This window comes from Culex quinquefasciatus, chromosome 2 (assembly GCF_015732765.1).
Source record: "Culex quinquefasciatus strain JHB chromosome 2, VPISU_Cqui_1.0_pri_paternal, whole genome shotgun sequence".
In the NCBI taxonomy this organism is placed as follows: Eukaryota; Metazoa; Arthropoda; class Insecta; order Diptera; family Culicidae; genus Culex; species Culex quinquefasciatus.
This window is the reverse complement of record NC_051862.1, coordinates 20795452-20809018: the sequence shown is the minus strand read 5'-3', so window position 1 is coordinate 20809018 and position 13567 is coordinate 20795452. Positions and strand designations below refer to the sequence as shown.

General features: G+C 33.8%; 1 protein-coding gene across 4 annotated transcripts in view; it reads left to right on the top strand.

Annotated features, from left to right (window-relative positions):
- Window positions 1-12865, top strand: part of LOC6047652 (ras-related protein Rap-2a) — a 273455-nt gene extending 260590 nt beyond the window's left edge. For all 4 annotated transcript variants that reach the window (XM_038250214.1, XM_038250211.1, XM_038250213.1 and 1 more), the window contains exon 5: window positions 11074-12865. In XM_038250214.1, coding sequence (XP_038106142.1) covers window positions 11074-11231 — 158 coding nt within the window. In that variant the 3' untranslated portion in view covers window positions 11232-12865. The remainder of the gene's footprint in view (window positions 1-11073) is intronic.
- Window positions 12866-13567: the final 702 nt, after the last annotated feature.

Sequence of the window (13567 nt, the reverse complement as noted above, 5' to 3'; positions counted from 1 at the left end):
CAACATACTACAGGCGCCATTTTGGCAGCCATCTTAGATTTCTGAATTTCTGAATACTTTGGGATATTCGAAGTGTCATATTCGTGTTCAGTGACTTCAAATTATTTAGATTTAAGATGTTGAATTACTATTACAACCTCAAATCAATATTTCAATATACTACAGGCGCCATATTGGCCGCCATCTAGCATTTCTAAATTTCAGAATACTTTGGAATATACCAAGTGTCATATTCATGTTGAGCGACCCCAAATAAGTAAGATTTGAGTGGTTGAATTTACACTCTCAAATAAATTTTCCTGATATTCTACAGGCGCCATATTGGCCGCCATATTGAAATTCTTGATATCGTAATACTTTGGGATATTCTAAGTGTCATATACGTGTTCAGCGACCCCAAATCAGTTAGATTTGAGTGGTTGAATCACTATTACAACCTCAAATAAATATTCCCAATATACTACAGGCGCCATATTGGCCGCCATATTGAAATTCTTGACATCGGAATACTTTGGGATATTCTTAGTGTCATATTCGTGTTCAGCGACCTCAAATTAGTTAGATTCGAGTGGTTGAATCACTATTACACCCTCAAATATATGTTCCCAATATACTACAGGCGCCATATTGGCCGCCATCTTGGATTTCTGAATTTCTGAATACTTTGGAATATACAAAGTGCCATATTCGTGTTCAGCGACCCCAAATTAGTTAGATTTGAGTGGTTGAATGGCTATTACAACCTCAAATAAATACTCCCAATATACTACAGGCGCCATATTGGCAACCATCTTGGATTTCTGGATTTCTGAATACTTTGGGATTTTCTAAGTGTCATATTCTTGTTCAGCGACCTCAAATTAGTTAGATTCGAGTGGTTGAATCACTATTACACCCTCAAATATATGTTCCCAATATACTACAGGCGTCATATTGGCCGCCATCTTGGATTTCTGAATTTCATAATACTTTGGAATATACCAAGTGTCATATTCGCGTTCAGCGACCCCAAATTAGTTAGATTTGAGTGGTTGAATGGCTATTACACCCTCAAATAAATATTCCCAAAATTCTACAGGCGCCATATTGGCCGCCATCTTGGATTTCTGGATTTCTGAATACTGGATTATACCAAGTATCATATTCATGTTCAGCAACCTCAAATCAGTTAGATTTGAATGGTTGAATCACTATTACAACCTCAAATAAATATTCCCAATATACTACAGGCGCCATATTGGCCGCCATATTGAAATTCTTGACATCGGAATACTTTGGGATATTCTTAGTGTCATATTCGTGTTCAGCGACCTCAAATTAGTTAGATTCGAGTGGTTGAATCACTATTACACCCTCAAATATATGTTCCCAATATACTACAGGCGCCATATTGGCCGCCATCTTGGATTTCTGAATTTCTGAATACTTTGGAATATACAAAGTGCCATATTCGTGTTCAGCGACCCCAAATCAGTTGGATTTGAGTGGTTGAATGGCTTTTACAACCTCAAATAAATACTCCCAATATACTACAGGCGCCATATTGGCAACCATCTTGGATTTCTGGATTTCTGAATACTTTGGGATTTTCTAAGTGTCATATTCTTGTTCAGCGACCTCAAATTAGTTAGATTCGAGTGGTTGAATCACTATTACACCCTCAAATATATGTTCCCAATATACTACAGGCGTCATATTGGCCGCCATCTTGGATTTCTGGATTTCTGAATACTTTGGGATTTTCTAAGTGTCATATTCGTGTTCAGCGACCTCAAATTAGTTGGATTTGAGTGGTTGAATGGCTATTACACCCTCATATAAATATTCCCAATATACTACAAGCGCCATATTGGCCGCCATCTTGGATTTCTGAATTTCTGAATACTTTGGGATTTTCTAAGTGTCATATTCGTGTTAAGCGACCTCAAATTAGTTAGATTTGAGTTGTTGAATCACTATTACACCCTCATATAAATATTCCCAATATACTACAGGCGTCATATTGGCCGCCATCTTGGATTTATGGATTTCTGAATACTTTGGGATTTTCTAAGTGTCATATTCGTGTTCAGCGACCTCAAATTAGTTAGATTTGAGTGGTTGAATCACTATTACACCCTCAAATATATGTTCCCAATATACTACAGGCGTCATATTGGCCGCCATCTTGGATTTCTGGATTTCTGAATACTTTGGGATTTTCTAAGTGTCATATTCTTGTTCAGCGACCTCAAATTAGTTGGATTTGAGTGGTTGAATGGCTATTACACCCTCATATAAATATTCCCAATATACTACTGGCGCCATATTGGCCGCCATCTTGGATTTCTGAATTTCTGAACACTTTGGAATATACAAAGTGTCATATTCGTGTTCAGCGACCCCAAATTAGTTACATTTGAGTGGTTGAATGGCTTTACAACCTCAAATAAATACTCCCAATATACTACAGGCGCCATATTGGCAACCATCTTGGATTTCTGGATTTCTGAATACTTTGGGATATTCTTAGTGTCATATTCGTGTTCAGCGACCCCAAATTAGTTAGATTTGAGTGGTTGAATGGCTATTACAACCTCAAAAAAATATTTCCAATATACTACAGGCGCCATATTGGCCGCCATCTTGGATTTCTGGATTTCTGAATACTTTGGGATTTTCTAAGTGTCATATTCTTGTTCAGCGACCCCAAATTAGTTAAATTTGAATGGTTGATTTCAAATTTTAATGCTTTCTTGTTGATTTGGCCATGGTGTGTTCCTAAAACGAGCGCCTAAAAGAGTTGCTTCGACGAATTTAGTCGGTGTTACTAGCAGGTAAGTCGGATCAGGTTCGTTCTTGTTTTAGATGAATCTTGAAATCCTACCGGTTCGAATGCTGCAAGAACGATCAAGATTGGTTGAAATGGGGCCAAATGCGAGCGAGTTGAAATTAGCGAAGCAACGGTTTCGGAGGCTTGGTCGTCCGTGTAAGTGAAATATGCCTTGGACGGAGGAGTGTTAAGTAACGTTTTTGCCTTCCTCACTTTACTGAGGAAAGGCTATAAAATCACTCGAAAAATGAACTTCTCAATTAGTCCTCCTAGACCCACCTTCATGTATACCTATCGACTCAGAATCAAATTCTGAGCAAATGTCTGTGTGTGTGGTGGGATGTTGATCAAAAAATTGTCACTCGATTATCTCGACATTGGCTGAACCGATTTTGTCTGTTTTGGCCTCATTCGATCCGTCTTGGGGTCCCAAAAGTCGCTATTAAAAATTATGCAGTTTAGTTAAGTATTTCAAAAGTTATGCTAAAAAAACATTTTTTACAAAAGTCCGGAAGATTGTAAAAAGGGTGGTTTTTGTAAGAAAACCTGTCATGCTATATATTTTCAGAAAGGTATTTAAAAGACCTTTTCAACGCGTTCAAGACATTGAAGATCTGACAACCCTATCAAAAGTTATAAACACTTAAGTGTTATTTACGCACTTTTTCGAGGCCGGATCTCTGATATTTTGATGAAAATGCTGTCCGGATCTCTCATGCGACCTATCGTCGGATAGGTATACAAAAGACCTTTCTAACGCGTCCAAAACATTGAAGATCTGACAACCCTATCAAAAGTCATAATTTTTTAAGTGTTTTTTACGCACTTTTGGATAGCACTCTTTAAATGTGAGGAAGGCGCCAACCACCTAAGGGTGGATTAAGTAACGTTTTTTTCCAAAAATCACTATTTTTTTCAAAAGTTCATAACTCGGCGACAGATTTTTTGACCATGTTTCTCTATGGCTCAAAAGTTACGGATTTTTGTCCCCTTAAACATATCAAAAAATCTCAAACGTAAAAAAATACGTATTTTGGGAAATTGAGTTTTATCGAAAAAAAGTTGATTAAAAAATCAGCAATTTTTTTCTGTATACTTATTTTTTTCTCAAAAGTCCTCAACAATACCTACAACTTTGCCGGTGACTTGATAAAAAAAATTCACTCAAAAGTTACAGCTGTTTGAACATTTACATACCATTTTTGTATGGACAGCAGCCAAAATTGTATGGAGACTTGTATGGGTGAACCAATGACGCAAAATAGCTTATTTGGTCATAGGGAAGGCCCCTACAAAGTACGAGCCAAATCAAAAAATGCAAAAAATAAAAATGGTCGAAATCGGCCGATTTCGTAGAGAGTTGCCCAGATATTTTTTTGGATACGAAGCAAAAGCGATTTCATTACACTCCAATTTTGGGATCAGATTCCAAAAATAACCCAGCTTCGACTTCACGGCTCATATTGCGCACTGAATAATAGAAAAACAGACCAACCGACGACGACGACGATGAAATCGGCCAAAATAAAGCCTCCAGTCTTAATTTCGACACGTTGAAAAACGCTGGCGAGGAGTCTTTATTATGATGATTGGACTGTTAAAATTTAGAGATTTTCTCAAATCAATCTTAAATCAATATTCAAGTTTATCACTGTTGCAAAAACTAATCTGTTCAACCGGAAAAAAAAATATAATTTTCACAGTGTCCGAACTCAAATTTGCATTGAACGTGCGAGAAAAACAAAACAGGAGGAAAAGAGCATCATCGTCCCATACTCCTTCTTGAAGCAAAACACACTCGACTCTGTTCGACCTTGGCCTCTCTCTGTTTGAATGTTTTTCACTTTTTTTTTGTTTTGCCATCATCTGGTTAGTATGGTTGGACGATTTCGCGTGTGGGTGCGATCTGGCCGTGCTCAAAAGTTGAACAATACCGTATTGAGTTATATTTTCCAGATATTTTTGGAAAACGACGTCCTTTTTCAATTTCTATTCCAAATCTTTAAGAAACCTTGAAAAACATCTCCCAACTTCAAAAACAATGTCTCCTACTGGTTACAAAAGAAGTACACAAACACAAAGGAAGTCCCAAGCTCTTGCTGTCTGTCCGCCTGTCTGTTTGTTGATTCCCAAAGATACATGTATTTTGGGGGGAAATGTCTTTTTCCGCTGTGTCGCTTTTCCTTCGGAGGAGAAAAAGCTTACCTGTGAGGGTAATAAAGACCGCATGGAAAATGGATGCCAAGCGAAAAAGGGGAAATCACTTTCTTACGTTTTCTTTTCTCTCTTGGGACGGACTTAAAAATCTGCCACGGAATGCAACGTCTGTTTCCTGTTTTAAAATGGAAAGAAGGCTTTAATGGGCTTGAGAAAGGAAGCTGAAGTAAATTGGGAGGGTAATTTTATCTTTAGACTTAATACAATGAATGATTAATTTTTTAACAATTTTCAAAAGCAAACAAATCAAACAAATTAGCTATGCAAAAAAAACTAAAAAATAACAAATTGCCCTAAAACAAAATCAACCCAAAAAAAACAACTGATTGCATCCAATCGTACGTACAAAGGAATGTCGGTTCCTTCCGGAAATGTCTCTTCTGTCTTGGCAGTTGGTGTGTTTCGTTCTACGTTCTGCTGCTGGCTGATGCGGAAACAGACATTACCCCCCCAAAAAGACGCCCGAATCAGACAGAGAGAAAAGAAGCTTTGGTGCTGGCTGTTGTTGGTTCTTATTTTCCATTTAGAGAGCATTATGGCATGCCAAATTCATTAGTTAGCGAAACGAACTCGTACTCACATACAAGGGCACAGTCAAAATTGAAACATACTGCGGAATAATTTCTCCATTATGTTCTGTCGTTAAATGACATTATATTGCTTAAATTGAGGAAGAAATCGTTTTAAAATTACACGGAGAAAAAAGAGTTCCTAAAATCGTGAACAAGCTTTCATGAAAATGGGAACCACGAACAAAGTGTTCAAATTTCATGGTACGTTTTTCAAAATCGTACCATGGGATTTGAACACTTTGTTCGAAGTTCCCATTTTCATGAACGCTTGTTCATGATTTTGGGAACTCTTTTTTCTCCGTGAACTAAGAAATGTTTTTTTTTATCTCAACTGAAGAAGTTCTAGTCGTTAGGGGAGATGGGGGTAAGACGGCCACCTTAAGGGAGAAGTCTGATAAAATTAATACTACAGATTATTTTTAACTCAAATCAGGTACATATTGTTCTACTAATAGTCCATTATAGAAATGACATAAATTAGTTGGTCTAAAAACCAATTTTCAATACTTTAAATTAACTTGATAACTTTGCTTAATCCTCCCAAATACCTACATGATTGGTTCAACAGACTTTTCTGAAAATCATGACTATTTTGGTTGAAAAAAGACAAGTTTCAAATGTGAAGAAAAATGTTGTTCAACAAATTTTATATTTTGGCTATGTGAATTTCATATTATTGCGACCACATTTCATGACAAACGAAAATATACACAATTTAATGCAAATTAACAGGTTTGTGTATTTCGATTAGAACTAGTAAATCAAAATTATGTAAACAATATTAAATTAGCGACTTTAATAAAAAGTTTGAATGGATTTCATACTATTCAATTAATATTGCTATATCACAGTAAGGAATATTGACGAACCGGCAGTTAACAGAATTTTGATAAAACATTGATAGTTTTATCGAAAGTATGTCAAATTTGTCTTAAATAAGTCTTCACAGTAAAAAAAGCAATTCTCCCAGCTTTCGGTCATTCGATTTTTTTTTTTGAATTTTTTAATCTGACTGAAACTTTTTTGGTGCCTTCGGTATGCCCAAAGAAGCCATTTTGCATCATTAGTTTGTCCATAAAATTTTACATACAAATTTGGCAGCTGGTCATACAAAAATGGTGTATGAAAATTCAAAAAACTGTATCTTTTGAAGGATTTTTTTGATCGCTTTGGTGTCTTCGGCAAAATTGTTGGTATGGATATGGACTACACTGAAAAAAAATGATACACGGTAAAAAAAAATTGGTGATTTTTAATTAAACTTTTTGTCACTAAAACCTGATTTGCAAAAAAAACACTATTTTTAATTTTTTTATTTTTTGATATGTTTAGAGTTATTAATTTTTGAATCAATACTGATTTTTTCAAAATATCGAAAAATTGGTCGCAAAAATTTTTCAACTTCATTTTTCGATGTAAAATCAAATTTGCAATCAAAAAGTACCGTAGTGAAATTTTGATAAAGTGCACCGTTTTCATGTTAAATCCATTTTTAGGTGACTTTTTTGAAAATAGTCCCAGTTTTTCATTTTTTAAATTAGTGCACATGTTTGCCCACCTTTCATTTTTTTTTTTGAAAAGCTGAGAAAATTCTCTATATTTTGCACTTTTGAACTTTGTTGATACGACCCTTAGTTGCTGAGATATTGCCATGCAAAGGTTTAAAAACAGAAAAATTGATGTTTTCAAAGTCTTACCTAAACAACACACCATTGTCTAGTGCTGATATCTCAGCAACTAATGGTCCGATTTTCAATGTTAAAATATGAAACATTTGTGAAATTTTCCAATCTTTTCAAAAGAAATATTTTGAATTTTTTTAAATCAAGACTAACATTTCAAATGGGCGTAATATTGAATGCTTGGCCCCATTTAAATTTTTTTTTTTGAAAAGATCGGAAAATTTCACGAATGTTTCATATTTTAACATTGAAAATCGGACCATTAGTTGCTGAGATATCGCCATTAGAAATGGTGTGTTGTTTGGTTGGGACTTAGAAAATATCAATTTTTCTGTTTTTAAACCTTTGCATGGCAATATCTCAGCAACTAAGGGTCGTATCAACAAAGTTCAAAAGTGCAAAACATAGAGCATTTTCTCAGCTTTTCAAAAATATTTTTTTCAAAAGTGGGCAAACATGTGCACTAATTTAAAAAATGAAAAACTTCGACTTTTTTCAAAAAAGTCACCTAAAAATAGATTAAACTTGAAAACGGTGCACTTTATCAAAATTTCACAGGAGTACTTTATGATTGCAAATTTGATTTTACATATAAAAAATGAAGTTGAAAAATTTGTGCGACCAATATTTCGATTTTTTGAAAAAAATCAGTATTGATTCAAAAATTCATAACTCGCTCAAAGATTTTTTGCACAACCTAGAAATTTCTGAAAAATTGGCATTTGATTTCCTCTAAAACATATTAAAAAATGAAAACAAGTGTTTTTTTGCAAATCAAGTTTTAGTGAAAAAAAGTTAAATAAAAAATCACCAAATTTTTTTTACCGTGTATCATTTTTTACAGTGTAGTCCATATCCACACCTACAACTTTGCCCAAGACACCAAATCGATCAAAAAATTCCTTCAAAAGATACAGATTTTTGAATTTTCATACATCATTATGGAAAATTTTATGGACAAACTAATGATGCAAAATGGCTTCTTTGGGCATACCAAAGGCACAAAAAAAAGTTTCAGTCGGATTAAAAATACAAAAAAAAAACGAATGACCGAAATTTGAAAGAACTGCTCACAACAAAAATAGAAAAAAAAAATGTATTACAAAATAATTAGACATAATATCATTATTTTTTTTTTGTTTAATATGTCTTCCTCAGAAATTTATTGAAAAAAAAACAAACCCTAAAATAATATTGAAAAGAATCTTAAAAAGTGAGCTTTGATTTGGAAGCGCTTTGCGAGAAAGCTTTCTCATTGAAGAAACGCTACCCTAGTTGTGGAAACGGGAACTATCGCTGATTGACACGGAAAAAACTTTGTTCGTCACTTTTTAGTTTGACTTTGACCAACCAACGGGGTACAAACTAAAAAATTGTCGAACGAATAAGTGACCAACCACCGGGGGTTGAGTGTTTTTTAATGGTTATAAAATATTGATAATACAAATTTAAAAGATAATAACGTCATGATTCGAATTCCCGGACGCTTCGAAACGCGGATACCTCATCTTGTTGTATCAATTATTCGAATATAAGTTGGCATAAAATTGTCAAAACGGTGTTATTTGATTAATTCTAACCTCAACTTTCATTTCAAATTGGTTTGGACCCTGTAGTCAAAGCCAACACAATTAAATAAAATAAAAATACGAGTTTTCCAAAAATGAGAAACATTTCACTGAAATATTTCAGAGGCGTGCGAAGTACTGGGAAGGCAAAGCAGAAAATAACGGTTCTGATTTCTTTAAATTCTAGTAATTGTATTGATTGTATTGATGTTAACAGCTTATTTGAGACCTAAAGAATGCCATTCAATACAATTTCAATCCAAATTCGTGCGATTTTTAAGAAAAAACGAGTGTCTGGAATTCGAAGCAAAAGTGTCCGGATTTCGAATCAGCTTCTTGCAGTGTCCGGGATTCGAAGCACATCAAGTCATTTTAATTTCTAAATTCTGATGAAAAATTGTTGCAAAAGACATATTTTCAATATAAAAATGATATGCTACTAAGTGTCCGGATTTCGAATCATGACGTTATTGGAGAGAATAAACACTTAATGATTTACCATTAACAACAACAAAATAAATCCGAAACTTACTTCCTTTATGATGTAGCACTTTTGCACGTCATTGAACATTTAAATTAAAATGCAATGTGATGTAAATTAGCAAAAAACTAAACGTTAAAACATAATTTTACGTTTGATTCAACCGTTTACGTCGAATCACAAGTTTACATCAACTGAGTTTACATGTGATTCATCTTTTCCATTTCGAGTAAATTCACACTTTTTTTTCAGTGTAGGTTCAATTTCCATACCGTTTTTAAATAAAAGAACATATATTTCTCCTAGATTAGTAGACCAATTTTTGTGTTTTGGCTTTATCTTTTTTTTCTATTTTTATAATTGGAACATTCACTGCCAACTTACACAATATCGAAAAAGTTTGCCCCAATCTCTCTTTAATTTGCGTGAAACTTTTTTCTAAAATGTAATGTTGGTTCCTGATCACGAATCCGAGGTCCATTTTCGACATCTCTTGGCGGATGGGTGGTACGACCCCTTCCTTTTTTATACATTCTAAAAAAACAATTTTCAATAATTAGATGAAAATAATGAACTACCGTATTGATGACGTGGTCAAATTCTGGAAAATAAGGTATTTAAAAAAAATTAAAGATTGTTTTCAAACCTATTATTATTTTTTCATTTTAAAAGGTCGTGTTATTTGTATATATGAACATTATTACAATGTTCTACAAAGTTGTACGCAGACATATAATAAAAATGATGTACGCAATTTTTTGAAAAAAAAAAATTAAAAAAATAAATTTCCATGAACTTGGTAGCAAAATAACACATAAGCACATTTTTAGGGTAATTTTTCAAGCACTAACACATTTTTAAGCTTTTTTGTTTTTAATTTCTTGAATTACAAGAAAATAAGATTAAGTCTAAAGTCTACACGGGGCTGCAAAACTGAGATTGTTCGTTTTAATTTTTGAAACGTATTTATTAAATTGTTAGCTGTTATATATGAAAAAGAAACTGTGTGATTTATTTCCAAAACAATGAAGAAAAGTTGAACAAGCACAAACTCATAGTAATTTTGTTAATAATTATTCTTCAATGTTAAACGCACAAAAAAAAACAATTTGTAACAATTTTTATTTATTTTTAAATTATTTTATCCATTTATCTGGAATTTTTGAATGAGTCCAATCCATCAACTGAAATGCGTGTTTTTTAACACTGTTAAGATAAATAAATACTTGAAAAACCAACAGTTATTTAAAAAGACTTCCAAAATGTTTCATCATTTTGAGTTATTGATGCAGTTTGGTTCAAAATCGTGTGTTCTTTCAGGAAAACTTACAGCATGCGGTACTTTGTTCTAGAAATCAAGAGGAAATCCAGTTATTTCGCAAAAAACCTAACACGTAGCCTTATGTGTGGGACAAACTTCAAATGCTTTCAGCTTTCTGTTTTTTCGTATGGGACATTTATGCGAACATGGGCAGTACCTTTTTGAAGAAAAAAATATGTTAGGCTATATTTTTATGCACGTTGATTTTTAAATGGGCAGACAAAAACTTTAAGTTGAACTAGAAATGATCCTATATTTGAAATTTATGAGTACAGTTTCAAATCAGAGGATTAGTAAAACAGAAAACTCTAAGGCTTAAAAATTTCACTTGGACCCAAAAAAATCAAATGCTATGGATCTAATAATTAGTTAAAAACATATCGACATTTTTCTGACGTCACACCCTTGCTTCTTTTGCAGGAAGCGCCCTCGCCGAGCTGTGGGACTGCCCGTTCATCGAAGCCTCCGCCAAGGACCGCATCAACGTGAACGAGGTGTTCGCCACGGTCGTGCGGGAAATGAACATGACCTCCGAGAAGCGCCAGAAGAAGAGCTACTGCTGTTGTACATTGTTATAGAAGTGGCACTAGGCGCGTAATTTTAACTATTGGTTTACCCCCTAATTCGTAAAGTAAAGTAAAGAAAGAAAAGAAAAATGCTAAAAAAAGGTAAAGTAAATAAAGAAAAACAGCAAGAAAAAAAACCCTATACATATATTAATTATTAAAGGTAAATTAAATCGAGAGAGAACGTGCGCGAGAGAGGGCAAAACTGCAAATCTGTGAGACGATCAAAAATTGTGGGTAGGAATTAAAACGAAAGTGAAGAAGTGAAGAAAAAAAAACTTTTGAATGAGCGCAGTTTTGTGAAAGCCAGCAAAGGAAAGAAAAAACTCAAAAAAAATGGAACTTATATACATATTAAATGTAATGATAATAATTAATGGTAAATTTAACTTTACACACACACAGACACACCGAAGGGGCTCCCTCATCAAATTGGTAGGGTTCTAAACGTGATTGTGAGAGAAACGAGCGGAGACAAATTTTTAGAGGTGTACAATAAAGAAAGCCAGCAAGCAAAAAGTAAGTAAAAGTGTCTGAAGTAAACTCACTCTCTGTCTGTATGTAAAACACGAAAACGATTAGTGCGATAAGTGAGCGAAAGAGCGAGAGAGAAATAGAAAGAGAGCGAGATTTGAGAAAGGAAGGGAAACAAACAAACGTGCGCTGTTTAGGGTATATTTTAGCAAAGAAAACAAAACAAGAAAACGGAAACCAATTGGTTTTCCAATTTAGTCAGAATCAGTTCGTTTTTGCGCCACCGCCAACCGATTGGTTCAAAGCTCTTTTTTGTTCGTTTGTTCTTTTCTGTTTCGATTTTTTCTTAGGTTAATGCGAAAAATACGTTGTTTTTTGAAGAAAAAAAAAATGTGCATGCAAACAGCGAACGCGATAACACACACCCACACACACGTACACGTGTCTAGTTGTTATGTAAGTTTAGATAATCTAACTCTTTTAACTCCGTCTCCGCGGCACGTTTCGCAGCGACAGATTTTATACCACAAAAACAAGCAAAAAAATACACATAATCAGCCAAAACTATTTTACGTTCCCCCAAAAAAACTATTTTTTCCGTTCTGTTTTTTTGTAAAATATATAAATTTATCGCTAAACTTAAGCTACCACTATTCTTTCTCCAAAGCAAGTGAAAAAAAAAACGATGAGATTTGAGCAAAATGAAAAGTAAAACGCGAAAAAAAGGAAACTAACTCAAATACATTCGTTGCCGTGAAGAAAAATTCAACTAAACTAAAAAAGAAAGGGTAGTAAAATAATTAAACAAGAAAGAGGAAAACAAAACACTGGGGAAAACGATATCTAGTTCTGCTGCAAACAAAGGCAAACAAAAATCAACCATTGATGATCATTGAAGTGAGAGTGCGAGAGCGAGCGAGAGTGAACGGATGCGAGTGAAAGGAGCGAAATCATTTCTGTCGGCGAGTTTAGCCGGCAGTGATTTTGACGGAAAGAATTCAAAACAGAATGAAGGAGCAAAACAACAATGGAAAATACACACACTCAAACAAACACACACAGCATACAATATAGGTGTACTAAGAAAAAGGCAAAAAGGCAAGAAAAAAAAACAAAACCTATTTTTATCATTACATTTTTGTATACACAAGCAAGCGACAGGCAAAACAAAACAAAAAAGAAACAGACAGACACTGCAACTCACACCCACACATTCACAGGCTGACGGAAGTAAAACTAAAACAACAACAAAACTCATACTGAAGAAAAGTAAAAAAAACTGACCCGAAGCATGCAAGAGGAAAAATTCCAATAGTGAAGAAATGAAAAAAAAATCCATAAATTGTGTAATAAATGAAAAAGTGAAACACTAAAAATAAAATGAAAAAAATATATAAAAAACTGTGTTTGTTTTTTTTGTAAAGAAACTAAAAGAAAATTCATCAAAACTTAAAAAGGCAAATCTTTCCGTGTTAACGAGAAAGCTTTTCTGTGGGAAAAAGCTTTGATTAACCGCTAGTGGCGCCGCCCTGGTTGTGAAGTTGTAAACCACGTTTGACTGCACGGAAATAAAGGCTTGGTAGGTTTTATTATTTTTTAGAAGTTTGAAATGTTATTCTTTAAGTTTTATTTGTTTAGTTAAATAATCATAATTGAAAGTTGCTTTATATAATTAAATTTACCGCTTGTGGTTTCAATTATTTTGGAATAGAAAATATCAATTGTACTTATGTTTTCTGATGATACCAGTAAAATGTTGCAAAATAAAATATTAAGTAAATGTAGGATTTTAGAGCTACTTTTACAGGAACAACGACTCGATGAATTTAAAATACTTATATATAAAGTATTAAAAAAAAAATTCGGTGTGTGTC